Source organism: Rhodnius prolixus, unplaced genomic scaffold, assembly GCF_049639745.1.
Source record: "Rhodnius prolixus isolate KJV_2025 unplaced genomic scaffold, Rpr scaffold_39, whole genome shotgun sequence".
NCBI lineage: Eukaryota > Metazoa > Arthropoda > Insecta > Hemiptera > Reduviidae > Rhodnius > Rhodnius prolixus.
Window position 1 is genome coordinate 318,269 of NW_027411609.1, and position 26,670 is coordinate 344,938.

Consider the following 26,670-nt stretch of genomic DNA (forward strand, 5'->3'; position numbering starts at 1 on the left):
AGCCAAAGGGATGTGAGAGGCCCTGAAAAGGGCCGTTCGCTAATACCAGTCAACCGGCTTTGGGAGCCCCGGCAGTGTGGCCAGCACCCCGATAAACCCCGGTACCAATTGGCCTGGTCCTCGCTCGTATCTCACACTGTGGCAGCGCTGGTGATTCGCTTGCCTTCGTAGCTGGTAAACCAAGGCGTCTCGTGTGCGGCACTTCCTACTTTCTTCTTTCTTCAAAATACAGGGGTTAAGTGATCGATTTTTTGTTCTGGTCCGGACAGTGAGGTCCTTTGGCCGGTACAGAGATCCAGGTTGAGAGTAAGGCCCAGTCAGCAATCTTCCAGCTAAGGTAGCTATTGTGGATGTTTTCTCGTTGAAAAATTTTCTTAGACTGATGCAGACACGGCCGATTCTGCCCTTTTTATAGCGAAGTCGACCGTGCCGCGCCCTGGCGTCGCGACTGCGTCGCTATCTCTGTACCGTCCAAAGAACCACACTGCCATTCCAGAGTCTTGAGAAAGACTTTTTAAAATGGGCTATTTGCCTCTTTTCCTTTTTTATTTTTCTTTAATAAACAATTCCATATACATATAAAAATTATTTTTTTCCTATTTACAAAAATTATGTAGCTGTTCAATTATGTAGCAAAGTGAAGTTGGGGTTCCAACACGGGGTTTCTGCTCAAACAGTCTGCTTCTAGATTGTATTTTCCCGGTGAATATATTATTTCAAAATTATATTGAGACAAATAGTATGCTAGATCTCCTAGTTCTTCATCCGTTCTAGCCTTTATATTCATTGTTTCAAGGGGCTTGTGATCAGAGAATACTTTAAATTTTTTTCCTATCAGCCAGTGCTGCCAGTATTTTATAGACTCTTTTATTGCTAGACATTCCAAATAGATGGCCTTTTTTTTTTCTGAGTATCATTTAATTTTCTTGAAAAGTATGCGCATGGTTTTTCTTCTCCATTTGGTTGTGGTTGTTTCAATACTGCTCCTATGCCTTGAATACTTGCATCCGTATAAATATATATTGGTAAATCAGGATTAAAGATTGTTAAAATAGGTTTTAAACAAAGTAATGTTTTTATTTTGTTAAAGGATTCCTGACATTTTTCTGACCAAATAAATTTTTGCCCTTTTCTTAATAAATTATGCAAAGGATCTAATGTAAGTGATATATTTGGCACATATTTCCCATAAAAATTTATCTTTCCTAAAAATTGTCGGACATTCTTTTGTGTTGTTGGAACGGGAAAATTTTTAATGGCAATTAAATTATCCTTCAGTGGAGTAATTGTATTATTTTTAATTATATGACCTAAGTATTTTACGGAATCTTGTGCAAAGTTACACTTAGAAAATTTCAATCTAAAGCCTTCTTTCGAAATTGCTTCCAGTAATAATGATAAGTGTTTTATATGTTGTGAAAATGTTTTAGAAAAAACCAGAATATCATCTATGTAATTTACAGTAAAGTCGGATAGTTTATTTTTCCTTATGATGCTACTTAAAATTCTCTGAAAAATTGCGGGTGAGGTTTTTAATCCAAAAGGTAAACAGGTCCACTGAAAATGCCCTTCTTGAGTAACAAATGCGGTTTTTTGTTTGTCTTCAATTTTCAAGGGGATTGACCAGAATGCTGAGTTTATATCCAAAGTAGAAAAGAATTTACAATCTCCTGTTTTTATCAGTAAATCCTCGATTAGTGGGAAAGGTTGTGGCTGAGGAACTACTATTTTATTTAAATCGCGGAAGTCTATGCATAATCTAGTTCTTTTTCCGTCTTCCTTCTTATAGGCCAATGTTACCGGGGCAGCAAAAGGACTGTATGACTCTTCTATTAAATTTTTCTGTAATAATTTCGCTATTTGTTGTTCTATTTCCTTTTTATCCTCAAGAGTGCACCTGTATGGTCTTTTACAGCAGTATTTATCTATTAATAGATCGATATGAGCTTCATACCCTTTTACAGTGCCTACATCATATTTATCTTTGGCAAAGAGTGATTTATATTTGAATATTAATTTATCTATGTCAAGCTGTTGCTGGAGATCTAGATGGTTTACTGAAATATCAAAGTTTGTTACTTTTATATGCTCATTGAAGTTTATTTGATATTCATTATTTATCTTTATTTTAGTTTTGTCGAAAGTATCTTTGGTGATGTTTTGTTTCTGCTTAAAGATTTGTCTTGAAAAACCAGGAGTCTTGTCTTTATTTTTAGGCCTTATGTCTCTATTGTCTTCCTCTATGGAGTTTTTAGCTTGGGTAATTTCTAATCGTTCATTTTGAATTAGATGGAATTTTTCTATACAATCTAGTCCAATTAAAAAGTCATACTCAAAGTGTTTATCGTTTATCACAAAAACATGTACATTTTTTTCAATATCAAAAATTTTTATTTTCAGTGTCACTCTTCCTAAAGAATTTTTCATGCCATTAATCGTTTTTAAATTTATATTGTATTTTCTTGTAACTGGTTTATTTTTCAAGCATAATAATTTGGAATTTATTAAAGAGACGTTTGATCCTGAATCGTAAATACCAAAAGTTTCTATTGCATCATTTAGTAATAATTTTACTCTGATTAATGGCGGAACTACCAGTTTTTTGGAATCATTTCATTTAATTCTACATCTAGTTCAGCATTGTTAACCTTTTTCTTTTGATCTCCTTGTAACCACTCCTTATTTTTGTTTTTAAACCAACATTGGGATTCAGGATGGTAACGAATGCCTTTGTTTTCTTTTTCACAAATTCTGCATGGATTGTGTCTTTCCTTTATTTCAAAATTTGTTTGAATTTTATTTCTGGAACCTGTAACTACCTTGTTTTTTTGATTCTTTATATTTATTAAATGTTCTAAACCTCTGATGTTATTGAATAAATCACTAGTTTCCTTTAAGACATCTCTATCTATTTTATCAGATATAAAATTTGGTAGCCCCGTAGCAATAAGATCAATTAAGGTAGGTTTATCTATTGATTTATTTATTTCTAATAAAAGTCTCTCTTTTTTTAAAGCATATTCTAATAAAGAGCCCTGTATATATTTGAATGAAAGTGCATACCTGATGGGTGCCCATCCTTTGTCTGCGTAGGTTTTGTAAAAGTTATCTCTCCATATTGACCACTCTGAGTTTATTGTATGTTTTATGAGCATGGAATTGTACCAGTCCAGACATGATTCATCTAAAAATAATCTAAGGATTTCAATTTTTCCGATATCTTCCTCTATTTCTAACCGTGAACATTCGCGTTCAAAAATATTCATCCATTGAGACACGTTTGAAGTTTTCGTTGTGAATTTTCCTATGACTAATTTTTCTGACAATTGTCTTATATTTTTATGATCAGGTGTCTTCTTTATTTCACTAACATTTTGTATGATACTTGGTAATGCCTCTTGTTGAGTTTTTGGAGTAATTTCCTCTAAAAAATAACCTTGAAACTGAATATTCCCATCTTCATCTATGTATGTTTCTTTTATTTCTTATGACACCGAAATCCATACCTGTCTTTTATCGTGTCTTTTTTGTAAGGTATTTTTTATTTTTTGGTAAGTATTAGTTTTTATAATTGCTTGATGCAATTTTGATGGTTGCAAGTGTTCAGGAATTATAAAAATCTGTTCACCAATTGTAGAAATAGTGGTGATACAGATAATGTTTGTTTTTGGGTCCTCTACAGATTTGACCACAAACTCAAATTTTAATTTATCCATTCTTGGTTCGTAGAAGTGTCGTTTTATAATGTGTGTTGAATTACAACTAGACTGAGTTTCTCTGAAAAAGAAAAGAGAAACGACACTCAAAGCCGATAATTCATTTCACTCTTTTCAATCCTAACCTGTCCTTTTTTTCCTACCCACTCTTCAATCGAAGCTACGAGCATGCGCAGAAAGACGGGGGTGGAAATTTAAATAACTTACAAGTATTTTAATGGCATTTTAATGTAATGCAGTAAAAGTTGAAACCTTATTTTTGCCAAATTTAATCAAAATCGGGCGATGAATATTGATTAATTATTGATCAAAATTGAATATTAAGATCCACAATAGCTATATCCACATAAAATTCCCATTCGTAATGTCAATTCATTCATGTAAATTGATCGGTTCACTCGTCAATAATTTTAACGATTGCAGCACTTCCTCTTATAAGGTGTAAGAGCATGATGGCGCTTTAAAGTCACATAGGGAAGCTTTAACCATTTCTTCGTGCTTAATATTATCAAAATCGGACTAAGCGTTAAAGAAATATTAGTAAAATAGTATTAAAGATAGTCTTACCTCTCTACCCCTTCCACCCCTCCTGAAGTGGCACAACGTCGAGACTTCTAAAATGCAAATCTGTACAAGATATAGATTCGAATGACGCCTTATTCATGAAAATTAGTTCAGCGTCGATTATTTGAAACGATTACCATTATTATTATTATTTATTATTATTATTATTATTTTTATTTGTTAAAGAATATTCTTATACAAATTTTGAGTCTGGCTCAGTTAATATACAATACAACAAAAGAAAATAGATAAACAAATTAAACATTATATAACTTTCCATACAAATAAAATAAAATAAGCAACCCCTAAGTAAATATAAAATCAAACAAAATCGTTCCTTCTTAACATCTCCACTAAATAACAATAAACATCATTTAATTTTGTTAGATTGTTATAACCCAGGATACTCTCCACATTTTGTAAATTATCATCATGAACTATATATCTTTGTATGTAACGCTGGCGGTAGTCACAACAACCAGAACAGATTAGAATAAGATGCTCCAAAACATTGCCTATAACCTTATTACACAATTTACAAATTTCTTCTGCTTTGAAAATATACATTTTCCCTTTTATATAAAACCTTAGAAAGTCATTATTTGCAACCCTCAATTGGCTGACTATCCTTATTTTTTCAAAACTTGTACAAAATTTTATATAATCCTCAGGCTCAAAACTTTTAAAATTAAAAACTCTACGATAAAAAGGCAGATAATTTGAGTTATTAATTCTATTTAAATCAACCGATAACAAGTTATTATTAAACTTCTCCAACAAGTTCTTCCTATTCTCTATTAGATAACTTATATCCGACGTAGTAAAAAATTTTGGATCTCCTCCATTTTCTGCAAGACATTTAACTTGGCTCACCCAGTTATAATTGACATCAGCACAGATGGAATCAAGCTTGCAAAGTGCTCTAAAGCAGTGTTTTAACAGATTATTTTCCGGTAATTTCCTCAACTTTATCCAACAATTCACCACCCTATTGAACACCTTTGCAGCAACCTGACTTCGTCCCAATTCCAATCGAACCACATAGTTAGGAGTACATTTGGGCCAGTAAAAAAGGGACTTAAGGAACTTACATTGAACGGTTTCCAAGGCGTCAAGATAACGTAGGCTCCAAATTTCGGACACATACAATAAAGTAGATGCCACCATCGCATCAAATAAGGTCATTTTTGTTCCCCAAGTATCCGATCTACCCTTAACCAAAATCTTCCTTACTTTTGCACCGGCCACCGCTGATCTCTGTATAAAATGATCTGAGGCTTGTTTACATTTACCCGAAGATGAAAATGATACCCCAAGATAAGTATAGTTTCGCGTATAATCAAGCTCCAAATCATGCCAAAAAAGAGGTTTTAGTTTTTTCATTCTTCCGGATTTATGAAATACCAACACTTTAGATTTATTTGGGTTTAGTGTTAATGAATTATTACCACAGTATACTTTTAACAAATTTAATTTCTTCTGCGTTTCCGACCAAGAGTTACTTAGCAAGACAAGATCATCTGCAAATAGAAGCATGATCACCTCAAGAGAACTGTCAACACTTAGACCAATAGCGCCATTATTCTTAAAATGAGTTACTATATCCGAAATGAATAATATAAGAAGCACAGGACTAAGGCTCTCCCCTTGTAAAAGGCCTTTTGATATTCCAATTTCCTCGGATAATGTTCCACTAACATTTTTGATTAAATTTGCATTGTCGCGTTATCATACAACAGCTTCAAAAGTCTAATCATTTTACCGCTGATACCTAATGCAAACAATTTTTCCCAAAGTAGCTCATGTCCCACAGAATCGAATGCTTTTTTAAAATCCACAAACACCGCATATACACAACTACCTGGATTTCTAAAGTTAATGGCAATTAGTGACATTAAAATATATATCTGATCCATACAGCTTCTACCTTGCCTAAAGCCTGCCTGCTCTTCCGGTAGCAGGTTCTCGCGCTCAACCCAGGTTAAAATTCTCTGAGCTAGAATACTTGTTAAAAGCTTTGTAATATTATTTAATAATGATATTCCACGATAATTATCAACATCTTTTTTATCCCCTCTCTTATGTAATAAAATAAGTTTCGATTTTGACCATGCTTTTGGCAATTGTTCGTTTTCTAACACCATATTGAACATATTTAACAGATAATGTTCCCATTCAGGAGTTAAATTTTTAAATACTTCGTATATTATTCCATCAAAACCGGGAGATTTATTACTTTTGCCCTTTCTTATAACCCGCTGCAGTTCGTCCAAAGAAATCTGTGCATCTAAGAATGGGTCAATAACGGAAAAGTATCTTTTTTCTATTATCGTTTTAATTCCGTACACTTCCTGATAAAATTTTACCCACTGTTCAATTTTAATTTCGTTAATATTTCTTTTATTACCCTGAATAGTCTTTATAGTCTTCCAAAACTGGCTGCTATTATTTATATCTCGAATACCTGCAATGATAGTTTGTCGGAAGTCATTCTTTTTCTTATCAATTAATAATCTATATTGTCTCCTATTATTAATATACTCCTGTAACAAAATTTGTGATGATCGATCCCTTTGAAATGCTCTATATTTCATTCGGACTACTCTTTTCTGCTGTCTGCATTCACTATCATACCAGAATTGCTTTACCGGTAGTCTGGAATAATTTGGCTGGATCTTATTGGTCATTAATCCCGAATTCAAAAGAGAATGCTCAATAGATTCTACAAAGTTACGAAAAAGCATTTCAACGTCAGTATTATTATAATATATATTATTTGTTTGCGATAAAATCATTTGGAATACATCTTTTTTATTTTGGTCCCACTTAACAATTTTAACTATCTCTTTAACAAAAACTTACAGTTTAACATGTTAAGTATAAGGGTTGATTAAACGACAAAAGGTACACAAATCAGCGAGTACCCAACATTTCATTCCTATTACAGCTCGTAATAATTTGAGCAATTTAGAAAGTTTTTGAAAATATTTATGTTTTTTTTAAATTTCTTTCTAATTTTTCCCCATTTTTATAAAAGATTTCTCTTACTATTAGGTTTTCTGATAACATTCCCCTATGAACAGTGTCTTGTTCACATCCTTGCAGAAGATATTAGAAAAAGAATCCATTGTACTTTTGCAAAATTTGATATCATTTAAGTAAAATTTTACTGCATTAAATTTTCATTAATATTTTTTACATTTTATTTCACGTCTCAGACCCTTATGCTGGCCATTTTTTGTCAATAAAATATTTTCTGCTAATATAGAAATGTATTTTATTAAGGCTTAATAAATGTCAATAAACAGGCACCTTAACTCTGTTCCAAATTATTCTTTTTTTATCTTTACTACGCTCTTTATTTTGAATAATCATTAAATTATACTCACATAACACTCAAATAGATATAAAAAAAAAAGATAAACTTTGTTGGTCTATCACAGTTATAAACTGAATCACGGAGTTAAAAGAAATTTTAGTCTTGAATAGGTATTGTTTATTACCTATTTTTAATAAAAATTGATTTCTAAATTATAAATATATGAAGTCCCTTTAATTGAGTACTTGTATAAAATTTTGATAATCAAATAATCAGTAAAAGTAATAGTAATGGCCTCATCTAAAAGTATACGTTGTCTTCCATTTTACTGATGAGTTAAAAAGCTGTGGAAGGACTGACTGGTGAGTAGACGGAAAGTAGGCAGACCTAGAAGGAGCTAGACTGAATAGAATAGAATAAACTTTATTTAACAATTGAAGGTATATACATGTTACTTATGTACATAGGAGTGCCATAACTATAACCTCCAGCTAATTACATAAATTGTTACAGGATATAGTATAAAAGTAAGTATTGAGGGGAAAAACAATGAAAAACCCTCAGCCTCTAAGGGAAGTTTTACTTCAGGGAGTCCTTAACTATCCTGTGCCTGTGCACCGTGTCCATGCTATAGTCCCCTATAAGTCTACATAGGTGGTTGTGACTTGATTCACACTTGCTGAAGAAACCAGTAGCGAGGTACTTGATGTAATGTACTACTTAGTCCATGTAGGTGTTAGAGTGTAAGTCTATAATACGCGTGTAGCGGGGGGAAGTTGTCACAAGCCTGCGGAGGTAGACTGAGGAATTGGAGTACCTCAGAAAGCTGGAAATCAGGTAATGGAGAAAAAAAGCTCTGGCCAGAAATGCTTGGAGAACCAATACTCTGAAGGTCAACTTCCTATGCAGACTGTTGCACTAAAAAGCAAATAAAAAAACAAAAAATCATGTGTATAATCAGATGAGGAAAGATGTAAAGGAAGCTGTATAAATTGACTGTATAATTATAAATATGTATAATTAATTAACTCTTATTTTTTAATTAACATTTGACCATTTGGCAAAGTATTGGGCCTATCTGTTTAATCAAAGGATGAAGTTTAAACGACAATGTAAAGAAGTTCTTAAATTGTACTTGAATCTAATGTCAAAGTAATAATAAGAATGAATTTGTCAATGTATGTTGGTGATGGTGAATTTTCTTAAAAACGTGATGAATTTTTCTATTGTTTAATAGAATAGCGTCTCATAAAAAACCTTTGCTTTAAGCGTTTAATAACTCCTGCTACAATCTATTTAAATTAAATGGGTGCTACTCTTCACTGAGCAAAAATATTTTATTGACCAAAAATGGCCAGCATAAGGGTCTGAGACGTGAAATAAAATGTAAAAAATATTAATGAAAATTTAATGCAGTAAAATTTTACTTAAATGATATCAAATTTTGCAAAAGTACAATGGATTCTTTTTCTAATATCTTCTGCAAGGATGTGAACAAGACACTGTTCATAGGGGAATGTTATCAGAAAACCTAATAGTAAGAGAAATCTTTTATAAAAATGGGGAAAAATTAGAAAGAAATTTAAAAAAAACATAAATATTTTCAAAAACTTTCTAAATTGCTCAAATTATTACGAGCTGTAATAGGAATGAAATGTTGGGTACTCGCTGATTTGTGTACCTTTTGTCGTTTAATCAACCCTTATACTTAACATGTTAAACTGTAAGTTTTTGTTAAAGAGATTTTTGTACCTTTTGGACAGTTTTAATTATAGTTTCATAGTCCTATGACGAACAATATTTAAACTTCATAGACATCTTTGAATATGATCTCTCTGCGTACAGTTTGCCTTTATATCTGCAACATAATGAAACGGACCCCTCATCCTTTTACAACCAGGGCTTGGGACCGGCTTCGGCGGATTTAGTCCGTCAGTTAGTTTTAGTCACACATAATATAACAAAACATTGCAATTGATGTAATAAAATAATTATATACAACAAACCTTTCACAGTGAGGAGGATTTATTTAACATTATGTATATTGCTTCCTCTGAATTAGGTCTACAATCCTTAGAACTGCATCAAATTTAATTAATTTTAGTTGGTTATCTTAAAGTTTTCTACATCATTAAAAAAAACTACGAGCGTAATATTTCAAAAAATAGGTAAAGAAGTTGGAAGTTAGTTAATTTAACGTTTTTATTACTCAGCTGTGAAAGATTCATCAAAGGAATTTCAAAAATTTATGAATAGTAGAAATAAATTATTGAGTAAAATTGTTGAAAACATGGAATTAAATAAAATAAAGAAATTAACTAATAAATATTGTAGAATATGACATTGAATTTGTTTTAATCGCAAATATATATGTAAATTACAATGAAATAAATTTCTTTGTTCAATGGAAAAATAATATATAGTGTGTTTTTCGATTTCTTGTTACAGACAACACTGTAAGGCTTAGGCCTAAATTGGCCCATATCTTATTTAAAACTAAAATGACATATTTTCATTGTATTGACCGTGTCAATATAAAAAATATATCGGGACAACAATAAAGATTCATTGCGAAAAACAAATTCTATTTCAATCATATATTTTTTTAAAAGAGAAACATGCACAAACAAATTAATTAATATTATCATTAAATAGAAATCACATGCAGTCAGTCCTAATGTCCGTTACCTGCTGGCTCTCTAACGACCGAAATGAAATATTTTAAATTAAAAATATATCGGTTTCGATTTTTGTTTTTACATTGTTTTTAGCATTAAAATGTACGCGTCTTTTAATCCCGGATTGAATTTAAAATTATAATTTATAATTTCGTCATTTAACGAAGTCCACGAATTATTTTGACTTTTTATCGCGCAAACATAGTGACCGGAATTAAGGCCTGAACCGTAGTGGTAAATCACGGACGCCAGTGTGAAATTAAAGCCGTCAATTTTAACATTATTTTCATCGAAAGAGTGAATTTCATTTAAAACACGATTTCCTTGGTAACGCTTTAATATTACTATTAGATAATCCGATACCGAATTTAATTTACTTTTAATATAAATATTATTTTCCCCGCATTCTGAACAAGTTATATCCGATAATTTATAGTCGAATAACGATAGAAAACTAACCGGTTCGTTATTTTGCACAACCCCGAATTCTAGGAAGTACATTACTTCAGGATTAATGGGAACGTCATCCCAATAATGATTGCAATTGAAACATTTTCTAACGAATTTAACTGTGCAATCAAATAACTTGCTCGGAATGTAATTTTCTGTTTTTAAAGCATTTATTACGAACGATAGAAATTCTTGCGCGTCTTGCTGAATATTAGCGTTGAAGTTTATGTCGCTACCGTGAGCAATTAATTCGCGGAGTCTTTTGGTGTTAGATTTTTTGGTTCCACGAGTTATTCCGGATTTTAAAATATTAAATAATTCGCAAGTTACACTCACTTTTTGGTAGTTATCGCGAGTTTTTGGATCCGGGAAAGTTAAGTTTATATTATTGACGAGGTTATTCGTTAGGTTAAATTTAACGGAATTTATATTAATCAAACACTGTGCCACAACATTCGCGTAACACGAAACGCCGTCAGAATTCGGTAAGCCAAATATTTCCGTTTTAGAACAAAGTTCGCGATTAACATTTGATTGGAGAAGGGATTCTTCTTTTGTTAAATTGATGGTGGGGGAAACGCGAATATTATTATTCGCAGTTTGCAAACGTGGTGATTGGATCATTTTATTTAAACGACGGTATTCACTTATCGCGTCCGTATCTACTTTTATTTTTGACGAATCGAAATCAATTAAATACAAACCGGTTAAATTAGTGACCCGCGAGAGAGCTACATAGTGCATACCCGGTGCAAACACTTCTTTACCTAAACTCGTGAATAAACAATCCAAGGTTAAGCCTTGAGATTTGTGGATGGTTACCGCGTACGAAAGAGTCACCGGAAATTGTTTCCTATGCACGTAAATATTTTTTAACAACAGAAATCGCGCTTTAACCCTTTCTAAAGAAAAGGGCTTGTTATTCACGAGAATTATTAAAGTATCTACCACGTTTCCTTTATAAACAAACCGTTCAACTGTACCGATTGTTCCGTTTACAATTCCGTTAGCAATATCGATATTTCGTTTAACCATTATTTTCGCGCCAACAAATAAATTTATTGTTTTAGATAAATTAGCCGTACGAGAGACGTCTTCCGAAATTTTATTAATTAAAACGTTCAAATCTTTTATTTTTTTATTCGAGAGTTTAAAATTATAATCAATTTCATCGATGCTATCTATTGTGACTATTTCTTTCGCAAATTTATCTGAATAAAGTTTATTAAAAGTTGTGCACTGAGCTTTAGTCGCGAAGAGACATAACGGATTTTTACCGGAATCGAGTAATTCTTTATAATTTTCAATTACATTATTTAAATCATTTTTTGGCAAAACACGCGAGTTTAATAGTGCGATGTCTTCTGCGCAGATATTACCTGACCGAATATTGAGTAAAGTGTTTACGAAACCGCTTTTATCATTTTTCTGTCTCACGTTAATTTTTAATTCGTCGTAGTCGAACATCGACCAAAGATCAGCAGAACCGATAGACCCGAGTTTGGATTTGCATTCGATGCGAGTTAATTTTTTAAAAACTTGATTACCTTTAACTGGCTGCAATTGTAACAAATCACCGAAAAGTAAAATATTAAAATTTCCGAATGGTTCATTATTTTTGGCAATTTCCGTTAACCGAAGATGAATATAAGCGAAAACGAGACTCGAAACTAAACTAATTTCATCTATTATCAACAATTTCATGTCTTGAAGAACGTGCCTAATCGCCCGACAGCTTTCGACGTTTAATTTATTATATTCGGCGGTTTGCTGGTGCTCTACCGGGAGCGATAAAAGCCGGTAAATGGTGACGCCATTTACATTATATGCAGCCAGGCCGGTCGGAGCCGTTATAGCCACTGAAACAGTGTCTTTCTTAGGCGGAAATGTATTATTAATCCAAACTTTTAACGCTTTTAAGAGATACGATTTACCCGTACCGCCCACACCAGATACGAATAATTTTATTTGACTATTGCATTTTTTTTGACTTTGGTCGATAAGTGTTTTAGATATTTTATTAAAAATCCGGCTCTGATCTTCGTTTAAATTAAATTTACTATCGCGATCATCAATGTTAGTATACATCGCCGCGCAAACTTCCAACATCGCCACGTCTGCATCCTGCACTTCTCGGATAATATTATCCTCTTCTAAATTAATGAAATTCTCTTCTTTGAATTCCGCAATTTTACTCTGAAGTTCTTTGATTCCTTCTTCAATCATAATTAATTTATCGTGGTAAGTCATGGCCTCTTTTAATTCCGCGGAATAATGGTCAAACGCTTCTTGGTACGTCCGAAAACCTTTTAAAATATCCGATTCATTTCGCCACGGTTTAAAAAGAAGTAAAAGGGAATGATAATACTTATTGCGGTCTTGTTCTGTATTTAACGTTTTGTAAATGGGGTGTTGAATCACGTAAGGTTTACCGCGCTTTCTTAAAATAACATTATTTTTTAATTTTATTCGGTTTTCGGCTTCTAATTGATCGCGGGAAAGATCGTGATAACGACAGAAATCGTACAAGTTTAATGTTTCTAGATTGTCGGGTCGATTCGGATAATAGTCGTTCAGCCATGACTTCAAATATATATCCGTGGAATTAGCCGGCATATTTTTTAGTTCATTATACGGTTTTAAACATAGTTTTCTATTCTCGCGAAACGTGGTGCTGATATATCTCATATCTTCCGATTTACCGTACAAATGATGCCCGAGTAACCGATCCACTGTTTCGTATAACCCGATCTGCCGATGCGTTAATTTTTTTAAGCCTAAACTCCACAACGCTTTTTTATTCGATTCTTTACATATATCAGCCCACAAATCTTCTAATTCCGTTTTTTCATTTTTAGATATATAACTAGTTACGTAAATGACTAATCTCAAATCACCGTCTTTAACAAATTGCACGTCAACGTTAAACCCGCCGGAAGCTAATAGAAGGACAGGGTTGTAGTCATTAACGCGAACCTCACTTCTCTGTCTAGGCAAGTCATAAACACGTTTCGGACCGAAACCTTTAACTCTAGACGCGATTGTAGAAATTATGTCATTAATTATTAATTCGTCAGTAACTTTACGCGGAAATCCAAACCGACATCTGGTATAAATTTTTTGTTTAACGCGATATTTACGTTGACAGTATGAGTTGCACTTATGCATTTGATATTTCCGAACATACGAGTGTAAGACAGGTGACTCTAAAGGATCCGGCAACCGAGCACAAATGTATGTATTAATAAAATCGGCAACGTTTTTTAAGGAGACGTTATTAATTTCCGGACTATCCCGAATCCACAATAACATGTGGTAATGCGGCGCTCCCCTTTCTTGATATTCTACGCGCCAAAAATAGTGCTCTACGAAACCTAATACCGGGTTTATTTTATCGTTAATTAGGAACTTGAACATATTTCGGATGAGACGGTGATAATATCTGCATACGCTAGTCGGATCTAACGCACATAACTCCCCGGCGGACATTTTCTCCACGTTAGGAACATCTTTATTAATTTTGACAATGTATTGCAATAACTCGGAATGATCATATTCTGCACATGACAAAGTTACAAAAAAAGTCGGCGCCCCAAAATCGCGTGTCATGGCATTGAGTTCTTGGCGACGACGTTGCCAATACTCCTTAGTACCCCGTAACGAACTAAATAAATTGATTAAATGTTGTTCCAACTGTTCATCGTTTACGGTAACTTTAGTTAAAATATCATTGACCGTGTACGGTTTGTACGCGCGAACGTTTAACAAGTGGGCAATGGCCCCGCCAAGGTATTTAAATTCACTGTCATTTAACAAATGAAATAAATAACAAGGATCCCGCCGAAATCGCCCGTCTTTATTCAATATTCGCGTTTTACGATACTCAGCGTCCGACAGAGGAATATTTCTATTTATGTCAAATTTTCCGAACCTGCCTTTAGGAAATAGATGCGGAAATGTTAAATAATCTAAATTTTTATCAAAAACCGACACATACTCTCCCTTCATTAGCTGCATTTGATACGATTCGATTTCGCTCGATTCAACCGCGCTCATATTTATCGGATGAAGGGAGTGAAAAGTATAAAATCCGGTTTTATAAAAAGTTGCACTATCTACTTTTTTTATGGATGCCCCGGATACATCCTTAAAAGTATATTTGTTACCTATATTTTCGTTAATATTCGGTAATAATTTTACATTTAGATTTACGTTCGCGTACAACGGGTTAATTTCTTTTAAAGCAGCAATCGCTTTGTAAATTTTATTCGCGCTCACTAAATCTCGCCATATGACTCGGTTTTGAGTAGGTACGCCATTAACCAGTACAACCACTTCATGATTTTGGGGCAATTCATTCGGAAGTAGGTCCACGTTTTTCTGCAAAGGGAGGGGTAAATAAGTGACGCGACCCTTTAACCCTTTAAGTTTTTCACTGACCGCAATTTTCCCTTTTTTCGGTTGGAGACGAATTACACATTGGAACGATTTAACTAATTGGGTCAGCATTGTTTCGAAAATATTCAGCTTACCAACTTCTTCTGGCACGGTATCTACTTCTAAACAGTTATACGCGGCGCGTCCGGGAATACAATTTTGATTCAATTTTCGTGCACAGTATGTACAAATTTTAAGACCGCGTCGGCGAATATTATCATAGTTTTTATTAATATTAAGAATTATAGATTGCCATGATTTGTTATTGTTTTTCTTAAAATTTACGAAATCTTTTAAATCCTCGTCATAAGTTAACACATTGCAACACGCGCAAAAATTCTCCGGAAAAGAACAGACTGTACGTTTTAAGGAAGATAGGTTTTTTTTATATTTATGAAGAATATTTATTTCATTGGTGTCGCAACTAGTAGATGGTACGTACTTCTTAAATTTATTGGTGTCGATTTTAAGTGTTCCGAGAAACTTTTTTAAATCTTTAACGGACCGTAAAATAGAGTCGACATTATTTGCTTTATTAATTCTTGTACTTACACGATTAATTTTGAAAAATAGATTACGTATGATGTAAATCTGTCTTTTTATGTTCCTAAACGCGGTGTAATGTACCGACAATTCTGAAAGAAGTTGTAGAAGTGTACTGCATTTGAATATACTGTTGTGTGAAGCGCAGTGTATGGTGTGACCTTTTTTATTGTGATGTCTGTACCGACATGTGTTTGCAAGCTTTTTGATTGACACAGTATTTATACCGCCCTGAACAAATTCAACTAATTTATTTAAAATAGTGCTCATACATTGTTTTGAAAATTTACACGTGATACCGCAAGGCCATTCTACAATATTATTACCTTTAGTAATGTACTTTTTTAAATTGTGTGCGTTCACGAAAACGTGCTGACTATTAGCAAGTAATGTATGACCGGGAGGAATCGCGCTATAAGAGCTTTCGAAGAAATAAGGTTCAGAATGGGCAGTGTGTTTCTGTTTACCTCCGAATACTTTCACGATATTTTTAGGAGTTAGAGTTTTAATTTTATTGATTTCGAACTTATTAACGGCCTCATCAACAACGGCTTTTAATTTATTGTTTAGAAATCTTAAGAATGATCGAGCGATTCCGACTAAATGATTAGAATGTTTTATCAGGTAATAAAACACTGTGCGTTTAGTTTTATTTTTGACAATATAATGTTTATTAACTTTACTATTTAGCTTTAAATTTGCACATAATCTGTTTATTAACGCGCATTCACCTTGAAACCTATTTATCTTTTTTCGTGTCTGTATCCGTTTTTTCAATAAATTAGCGAATGACACCGAGGGCTTATTTACGTTTTGTCGAGTCAAAAAGTACCGGATATTTCTTTTTAAGTTGATAACAGCTCGATTTCTTCCATCATAACGTTTTTGTCTACTGCTGACTTTGTTTCTTTTCTTTTCATTGTACTTTCTTTGTGTTTCAGTTTTCTTTTCACTGTTTATTCTGTCTTTTTGTTTCTGCTTCCTTGCTATGCCAACTTTATGGACAACATTGTATACTCTTTGCTTCTTTCTTTTTTGTTCTGAATGAGCTGTGTCATATTCTCTCTGTTTCTTCTGTATCTCCTCTTTATGAGATAAATTATACTCTCTCTGTTTTTTCTTTACTTTCTCTTTATGAGATAAATCGTACTCTCTTTGTTTTTTCTGTATCTCCTCTTTATGAGATAAATTATACTTTCTCTGTTTTTTCTTTACTTTCTCTTTATGAGATAAATCGTACTCTCTCTGTTTTTTGTTTATTTCCTCTTTATGGCATAAATCGTACTCTCTCTGTTTTTTGTTTATTTCCTCTTTATGAGATAAATCGTACTCTCTCTGTTTTTTGTTTATTTCCTCTTTATGACATAAATCGTACTCTCTCTGTTTTTTGTTTATTTCCTCTTTATGAGATAAATCGTACTCTCTCTGTTTTTTGTTTATTTCCTCTCTATGAAATAAATCGTACTCTTTCTGTTTCTCTTGGATTTTTTGTTTATGTTCTAAATTGTACTCTTTCTGTTTCTCTTTAATGTGTTCTTTATGTTCTAAATTGTACTCTTTCTGGTTCTCTTGGATTTTTTCTTTTTGTCTAAAATTATATTGTTGCTGTTTTCTTACTATTCCCTCGCGATTTTTAACGTAGTACCGTTGTTGCTTAGTGGCGGCGGGAGTCACAGTAGTGTAGTTCTCGAGCTCAGCAGTGCTGTCAATTGTCTGTCTAATGCCCGTTACTAAATTTTTAATTATTTGCTTTCTTTTTCGATATTTAGAAGGCATTTTTGTAAAAATATAAACATAAGTAAATAATTAATATAGAAGATAAATACTTAACGTATATTTTTTCTTAGATTCTGAAAACAAAAACAAAAATTATTTTTTAACTTTGTAAAAAGAAGTGATTTTGGTTTGTTGCAATAGAACTTCAAAAAGTAATGTATCCGATTGGGAATATTTTAGTATAGAAAAAAAAAAAAAATGGACCGCCAGAACAATAGTTGACCATAACTACAAACAGTAATGGAGGAAAAAAATTTTTAGTTATCCAAGCTGAATATGATTTATGGAATATATCAGATTTGCAACTTACACAAATAAAAAAAAAAACAAAAGGAAAATTAAAATTATGTAAATAAAAAACCTGAACTCAAACGAAAATGAATTTTCAATGACCGAGAGTTGAAAAAAGACTGTGGAAGTATCTTCAATCTTGGAAGTTTAGGACTCATGTAATCGTATTTCACACTAAATATAATAAAGCACTTTGACAAAATGTTTCAAATAAAACCTATTTATTGAAGTATAAAACTAAGCTCTAGTAATCGTGAAAGTGAAAAACTACTTAGTAAAGTGGTTGACACTTTCGGTAACAAGTTTATTATCGACTTGAACTAATTTGGGCGATTGGAATATTTTCCTCACCAGAAGCAGGCAAAAAAAATGTTGCAAGTAGATCAAACAAAGGTGACACACTCCGAAAAACAGATAGAAATAAATAAATAAATTAGGGGATCCACATCTAAAAACTACATCAGGCAGGTAATTACTTTATTCTTTTGATCAAGCAACTAAAACAATCTAAGCAATATAATAATAACTTGTCGAAATAAGAAACTGAAATTTAACAATTAATCAGAACTAGGCTTAGTTTTTGACGAGACATCAGCAATTAAGGTGCACTCAATCTTACTAAAACAAGCTTCTCACGAACTTTGAATATTCAGCTACTTTTTGAAGTAAATTATATGAAACTAAGAAATAACAAAATATCTACTTACAAAATTAAGAAGAATGTATGAATATGAAGTCTTCAACAAAGTTGCTTAATAAATAATAATATCGCAAAAATTGCTAGCACTTATTTCAACAATTGTTAAAAGACGTTTAATTTAGGTTAGGTTTTATCTTTACTTCTATTTTACAGTGTGTACAAACCATAAAGGAGAGGGGAATCACACTATTATAACCTTTATTAAGTAAAACACTATTTTTTTGTTCACAACCTCAGACAAAATAATAAAGTATAGTAAAATATATTTTATTAAGTTAGGAATTAGTTGTAAATATATTATCAGTATAGACATATCGTTGTTCTTTTTAAAATTTTAGAAGTTTTCACAGTGGGGCGCGCTAGTTGATGTAGATAGCAGGTAACAATGTTTAGATACACAGAAGGTTACAATGCAAAATAAATAATACGGTGTGTCTGCGTGCTTTTTCAAACAATGGTGTAATATTTATAATAATTAATAAAGATTTTTGAACAAACCTGTAATAATAAAGTCGTTGTATGTTTATTTTTTAATTTTAAACATTCTTTTGTGTTTAATTGTTCATTCATGAAAATCAGATCACCCATCGATAATTTGAAACGATTGCAATACTTTCCCTTAGTAGAGTAAGAGCAAGATGGCACTCGCAAATTTTATCAAATTCGGGCCAAGGTTTACCGAGTTAATAATGATAATTTTAGAGTGGCTTAACTTAGGTGAGGCAAACTCCCCTCCTTGACTATCTTCTTATCATTTTCCAAAATATTCTAAACCATTAAAAGTCTATTCTGTAAAGTTTCTATTCTGGTTTACAGGTTTTGTCAACATTTGGGATAAGCAATAGTTTTATGCACTGTACTTTAATACTTTATATTATTATTATACCAAGTTAGTGGAAGGTATCTCAAATCAAATTAGTATCAAATTAGTGAGTAGAAGATAAAGACTAAAGAAAAGTTAGGGAGGAATATTGCCAAGTTGTTATGAAGAAAATGCAGACTGGGAAAAGTTATGGGGGATTAGTGAACAACTAGCCGGAAGGTGTAGAATGAAAATAAAAAAATGTTATAAGTTATGTGGGAATGGTAACAAATTGGAGGTAAGAAAATGGATATTGAGAGAAATGTTATGGGATGAAATGATGAATGATTTCACATCCCATGAAGAGGTACAGTAAAAAGAAAATTGTGATTACATTACCTTCTAGTAAGAGCGGTGAGATAAATTGTGATTACATTGCTTCCTCTGAGGGATTTAAGAGAAGTAGAGCTGTGATCGCAATAACCTCTTCCAAAGAGGGAAAGAAAAGTTATCTACAATTAAAGTTCTTCTGCCTAAAATTTAAACTGCAATAACGGCATGATTGCAATACATCCCCTTTGTAGGTGTGAGATCAGAAGGCACTTAAGTGTCACGCACTCTAAATTCTTCTTCTTGCGAAATTTAATCAAAAACGGGTGAAAATTCACAGTGTTATTAAAATGATTAATAATAATATATTAGTTTGAGGCGGTATTATTTACGTAAGAAAAGTTCCCACAGAAAGTATATAATGTGTCGAGACCCTCAAAAGTCATTACTACATTAATTCTCATTCTAATGGCGCTCTATTCATGAAAATCAATTCACGCGTTGATGATTTGTAACGTTTGCAATACTTCCCTTTAGTAGATGTTAGAGCGTGATGGCACTTTAATGTCACGTAGGAAAGCTTCAACTACCCCTACATGCTAAATTTTATCAAAATCTGGCTCAAATTTTCAGAGTTATTAGTAATAATAGTTTTACAGTGGCCCTTACGCGCGTGGGGCGAACTCCCCTTCCAAAGATGCCCTCTAAAATTTAAATCTACATAAAATTTGGAAAATAATGACACTTCATTCACGAAAAGCGGTTCTATAGCGACGACCGATTAAAACGATTGCAAAACTTCCCCTTAGTAGGTGTAAGAGCAGAACGTCGCTTTAGTGGTACGTAGGGGAGCCCGAACCCTTTCACCCTCCCAAATTTTATCAAAATCGGGCCAAGATTTACAGAGTAATTAGTAATAATAATTTTAGAGGGGCCCTTACATAAAGGGGGCTAACTCCTCTCCCATTCGATGTACAGCGCCAAGACCCCCAAAAGGCACATCTACATAAAATTCCGAATCGAATGAAACCTCATTCATGAAAATCAGTTCGCGCGTTTAGGCGCTACGTTGTTTACAAAAAAGGTAACAACAACAACAAGAAGAAGAAGAAGAAGAACAAGAACAAGAACAAGAACAAGAACATTTTTTGAAAAAGCCGTTTTTGCTCATTTTCGGCAACTTTTTTCTCGAAACCTATTAGATCTGGGTTGTTGCAAAAAAATTACAGTCATAAAGGAGGGTTTGCCCTTTATTTTAAAGAAAATTTGGGAATTTTATCTTTTATAGAAAAAGAGAAAAAAATTGTCAAAGTTGGGTGTTTTTCAACGTTACGCTTTTACGTGCAGTTTTTGATGATCAACCCTTATACAACTGTCCTACCGGACAGTTTTAATATTATCTTCATTATAAGTGAACTTTTCTACAGAATATTCAGGTAGTTCCAAAAAAACCCTACATAACATATGATCCAAAAGATCAGAAAGAATTGCTACAGAAAAATCATTAAAATAACTGAAGAAAGCTTCATTAACCCAAATTAAGTCAATAGTGCTCTTACCCACACTCGATATGTAAGTGTATTTCGCAGGACTATCCGAAACAGATCTTCCATTACACAGAAAAAATCCTAGAGATTCCAGCGTTTCTACAAGAAGTTTACCTCGCCTATTGATAACTCTATCCGAGACTACTCTTGAACCATACAGCGCGCAATTTTCAAATAAGTCATCCGATAAGGCTTCCAACTCGGCAGTTAAAATCCCCACACAACAATATTTTACTATCCGGAAATTTATTTGTAATATTTTCTATTGAGTAAACTGGAGTTCACTGTTTGCTTCAGTAGTGATAACATCGCTGCGTGTTTTTTCGTTAAAAAAGTGGTTTAAAGTTAACGTAGAAAAATAATTTTTTGCCAGTGTTTTCTTTAATGTGTGTCTGTGGTTGTGGTAAAATTTCAGAAAAAACTATCGACTGGTTTGAGAGTTTTAGATTATTTTAAAACTTATTAAATCTGAGGATTTGATAGTGAACTGATGTGGAGGGAGAAGCTATCTTACATTCGCTACCCACACCTGCTTCGTACAAACACTGGTATTATTTATCTTTAAGAAGAAGTAATATTGTTTATTTTTCAAATAATACTTTTAATATCAGACTGTTTATAAACATTTCTTTCTTTTCACTTCTAATTTGCCGTTTAAGTGCTTATTTTACTCATTTTATATTATATTTTTTATTTTTATTTTTTCTGATTTTATTAAAACTGTCCGGTAGGACAGCTGTATAAGGGTTGAACGTCAAAAACTGCACGAAATAGCGTAACGTTAAAAAACACCCAACTTTGACAATTTTTTTCTCTTTTTCTATAAAAGATAAAATTCCCAAATTTTCTTTAAAATGTAGGGCAAACCCTCCTTTATGACTGTAATTTTTTGCAACAACCCAGATTTAGTAGATTTTGAGAAAAATGTTGCCGAAAATGAGCAAAAACAGCTTTTTCAGAAAATGTTCTTGTTCTTGTTCTTCTTGTTCTTCTTCTTGTTGTTGTTGTTACCTTTTTTGTAAACAACGTAGCGCTTAAACGCGCCGACCGATTTTTGAGAATGAGGAGTCATACGATTCGGAATTTTATGTAGATGTGCCTTTTGGGGGTCTCGACGCTATACGTCAGATGGGGGAGGAGTTAGCCCCATATAAGTGAGGCCCCTTCTCAAAATTATTATTACTAATAACACTGTAAATGTTAACCCGATTTTGATAAAATTTGGCAGGATGATAGATTTAGGGCTCTCCTACGTAACATTTAAACGACGTTCTGCTCTTACCCTTATTAGGGGGACGTATGGCAATCGTTTCAAATGATCGACGCATGAACTAATTTTCATGAATAAAGCGTCATTCGAATCCTATATCGTGTACAGATTTGCATTATAGAAGTCTCGACGTTGTGCCACTTCAGGAGCGGAGAAAGGGGTAGAGAGGGAATACTATTTTTACTAATATTTCTTTAACGCTTAGTCCGATTTTGATAAAATTAAACACGAAGAAATTGTTAAAGCTTCCCTACTTGACTTTAAAGCGCCATCATGCTCTTACACCCAATAAGAGGAAGCGCTGCAATCGTTAAAATTATTGACGAGTGAACCGATCAATTTACATGAATGAATTGACATTACAAATCGAAATTTTATGTGGATATAAGTTAGCTTTTGTGGATCTTAATGTTCAATATTCATCAATTAATCAATATTCAATATTCATCAATTAATCAATATTCAATATTCATCAATTAATCAATATTCAATATTCATCAATTAATCAATATTCAATATTCATCAATTAATCAATATTCAATATTCATCAATTAATCAATATTCAATATTCATCAATTAATCAATATTCAATATTCATCAATTAATCAATATTCAATATTCATCAATTAATCAATATTCAATATTCATCAATTAATCAATATTCAATATTCATCAATTAATCAATATTCAATATTCATCAATTAATCAATATTCAATATTCATCAATTAATCAATATTCAATATTCATCAATTAATCAATATTCAATATTCATCAATTAATCAATATTCAATATTCATCAATTAATCAATATTCAATATTCATCAATTAATCAATATTCAATATTCATCAATTAATCAATATTCAATATTCATCAATTAATCAATATTCAATATTCATCAATTAATCAATATTCAATATTCATCAATTAATCAATATTCAATATTCATCAATTAATCAATATTCAATATTCATCAATTAATCAATATTCAATATTCATCAATTAATCAATATTCAATATTCATCAATTAATCAATATTCAATATTCAATATTCATCAATTAATCAATATTCAATATTCATCAATTAATCAATATTCAATATTCATCAATTAATCAATATTCAATATTCATCAATTAATCAATATTCATCGCCCGATTTTGATTAAATTCGGCAGAAAGAAGGTTTCAACTTTTACTGCATTACTTTCTATTATTTAATACCCCTTCATGGGATGTATTCATCATTCATCATTTCATCCCATAACATTTCTCTCAATATCCATCTTCTTACCACCAACCACTTGTTACCACTCCCCCATAACTCGTAACATGTTTTTATTTTCATTCTACATCTTCCGACTAGTTGTTCACTAATCCTCCATAACTATTCTCAGTCTGCATTTTCTTCCTGCCAACTTGGCAACATTCCCCCCTAACTTTTCTCTAGTCTTTATCTTCTACTCACTGATTTGATAATGCTACATCTACCTTCCACTAACTTGGTATGAAGTATTAAAGTACAATGTATAAAAATATTGCCTATCCCATATGTTGAAAAAACCTGTAAACCAGAATAGCAACTTTACAGAATAGACTTTTAATGGTTTGGAATATTTTGGAAAATGATAAGGAGATAGTCAAGGAGGGGAGTTTGCCTCACCTAAGTTAACCCACTCTAAAATTATCATTATTAACTCTGAAAATCTTAGCCCAAATTTGATAAAATTGGCGAGGGAACAGGGGTTAAATTATATTGAAGTGCCATTCTGCTCTTTCTCCACTAAGGGAAAGTATTGCAATCGTTTTAAATTATCGATGGATGATCTGATTTTCATGAATGAACAATTAAACACAAAAAAATGTTTAAAATTTAAAAAGAAAACATACGACTTTATTTTTACAACAGGTTTGTTCAAAAATGTTTATTATTATTAAAAATTAAAACTGTCCGGTAGGACAGTTGTATAAGGGTTGACCATCAAAAACTGCACGAAAAAGCGTAACGTTGAAAAACACCCAACTTTGACAATTTTTTTCTCTTTTTCTATAAAATATAAAATTCCCAAATTTTCTTTAAATCTTACTCCAAACCCTCCTTTATAACTGTAATTTTTTTGCAACCACCCAGATCTAATAGTTTTTGAGAAAAAAGTTGACGAAAATGAGCAAAAACGGCTTTTTCAAAAAATGTTCTTGTTCTTGTTGTTGTTGTTGTTGTTACCTTTTTTGTAAACAACGTAGCGCCTAAACGCGTGAACCGATTTTCATGAATGAGGTGTCATTCGATTCAATATTTTATGTAGATGTGCCTTTTGGGGGTCCCGACGCTGTACATCGAATGGGAGAGGAGTTAGCCCCCCCTTTATGTAAGGCCGCTTCAAAAATTATTATTACTAATTACTCTGTAAATCTTGGCCCGATTTTGATAAAATTTGGTAGGATGATAGGGTTAGGGCTCCCCTACGTAACATTAAAGCGGCGATCAGCTCTTACACTTGTTAAGGGGAAGTATAGCAACGTGAACCGATTTTTATGAATGAAGTGTCATTCGAATCGAAATTTTATACAGATTTGCACTTTAAAAGTCTTGGCACCGCGCCTCATATGGAGGGGAGTTTGCCCCACCCAAATAAGGCCCTTTCTAAAACTATTATTACCAATATTTCTATAACGCTTAGTCCGATTTTGATAAAATTCAGCTCGAATAAGTGGTTAAAGCTCCTCTACGTTGCTGATTCTCTTGCTCCTACTAAGAGGAAGTACTGCAATCGTTTAAATTATCAATGAGTTAACCGATTTAAATCAATGAATTGTTCGATTAAAAAATCTTTGCCTCTTTGCCTTTTAGGGAGAAGTACTGCAATCCTAGTTTATTTTTCTTACTCCTCTTAAAAGGAAGTACTGAAATCGCAGTTTAATTTTGCTATTTACGTACAAATACCTTCCTATGTTATTCAAAACGCTTTCTAAAAAAAATTGTTATTGAGGATGGTTTGGGAGCCGCAACTACAATCATTTTTTAAAAAGATCTCTCCAGTGGTAGTTACGGTTCCGACTTAACACCTTATCAGGTTATAATGATAGAATTGCCTATTCCAAATTTTAAAAAAATCTGTAAAGCAGATATGTAACTTTGTAAAATAGACAAAAAGGAAAATCTATCCAAAAGGTACAAAAATCTCCTTAACAAAAACTTACAGTTTAAAATGTTAAGTATAAGGGTTGATTAAACGCCAAAAGGTACACAAATCAGCGAGTACCCAACATTTCATTAATACTTCATTAATATTTAAGTAATTCTACTGCATTAATTTTCATTAATAAGTTATTTTTTAGAATTTATTAGATATCACAGACCCTTATGCTGGCCACTTCATTTATATTATTTTTTTGTTATAATTATGATAAATCACATATACGTACATGCATGTTAAAGTAAAGATAAAGTTAGAGTAGGCTACTGTCTTGAATTCGTCTTACCGAAATATTCGTGAGCACAATTAACACACAGTTAATAACAAGTAGATTATTAAACAATAATTATTCATTTCTCTATTGTAATTTAATTTAGTCCCCCTAATTTTACTTATAGTAAAATACTGGAATAATTAGCTGTCCTAAATATATGCATATCTTATTTACTTTATATTGCATATATACAACATTGTGGGAAGAACACCTAGATGGAGAATGTAATTGAAGAAAACTATATTATTTGCGATAAAGCCAGATAATTATTACTTATTATTATAAACGTTTGACTACTTCATACAATAACAATTACTTTAATCGAAGAATGAACTTAAACCGACGATTTTTATTTAAGAAATAAAAATAAATAAATAAAATAAACAAAATCATTGATGTAAGTTGGTGTAAGCATTTTTTTAAACAAGGTTTTGAATTTTTTAGCCTCATATTTTTATTTTATTTTTTATAACGTTTTTTTTTTAACCTGTAATTAATAGTTTGATTATTATAAATAACTAGATATTACAGTCAATCTACAGTGCTACTTGAACATATATTTTGTAGACGAAAATGGCCAGCATAAGGGTCTGTGATATCTAATAAATTCTAAAAAATAACTTATTAATGAAAATTAATGCAGTAGAATTACTTAAATATTAATGAAGTTGAAAAATATTCAAAGGGAAGGGGGTTGGAAAGAGACGCAATTAAAATTAAGGCTGGAAAAGTGGGGGACGCCACCAGTCTTCAGAACACTTTACAAATTCACCATAAACT

General features: G+C 32.2%; 2 protein-coding genes and 1 long non-coding RNA gene across 6 annotated transcripts in view; 1 reads left to right on the plus strand and 2 right to left on the minus strand.

Moving 5' to 3' along the window:
• The window catches only part of LOC141455265 (adenylate kinase 9-like), a 569,192-nt gene that overhangs the window by 29,934 nt on the left and 512,588 nt on the right, over nucleotides 1–26,670 (plus strand). The gene's annotated exons all lie outside the window — the stretch shown is intronic.
• Nucleotides 8,007–9,508, minus strand: LOC141455272 (uncharacterized). Its single transcript, XR_012459180.1, has 2 exons — nucleotides 9,352–9,508; nucleotides 8,007–8,517 (listed from the first exon to the last, which is right to left on the minus strand). It is a non-coding gene; the product is annotated as an uncharacterized lncRNA (long non-coding RNA).
• LOC141455271 (uncharacterized) overlaps nucleotides 9,518–26,670 on the minus strand; it is a 237,783-nt gene continuing 220,630 nt past the window's right edge. Inside the window, exons 1-2 of one of the 4 annotated variants that reach the window (XM_074130185.1) lie at nucleotides 19,676–19,697; nucleotides 9,518–17,557 (exon numbers count right to left, since the gene is read on the minus strand). In XM_074130185.1, the coding sequence (XP_073986286.1) occupies nucleotides 10,356–17,483 (7,128 nt within the window). In that variant the 5' untranslated portion in view covers nucleotides 17,484–17,557; nucleotides 19,676–19,697 and the 3' untranslated portion in view covers nucleotides 9,518–10,355. The other 3 variants (XM_074130184.1, XM_074130183.1, XM_074130186.1) reach the window with 3 other exon arrangements.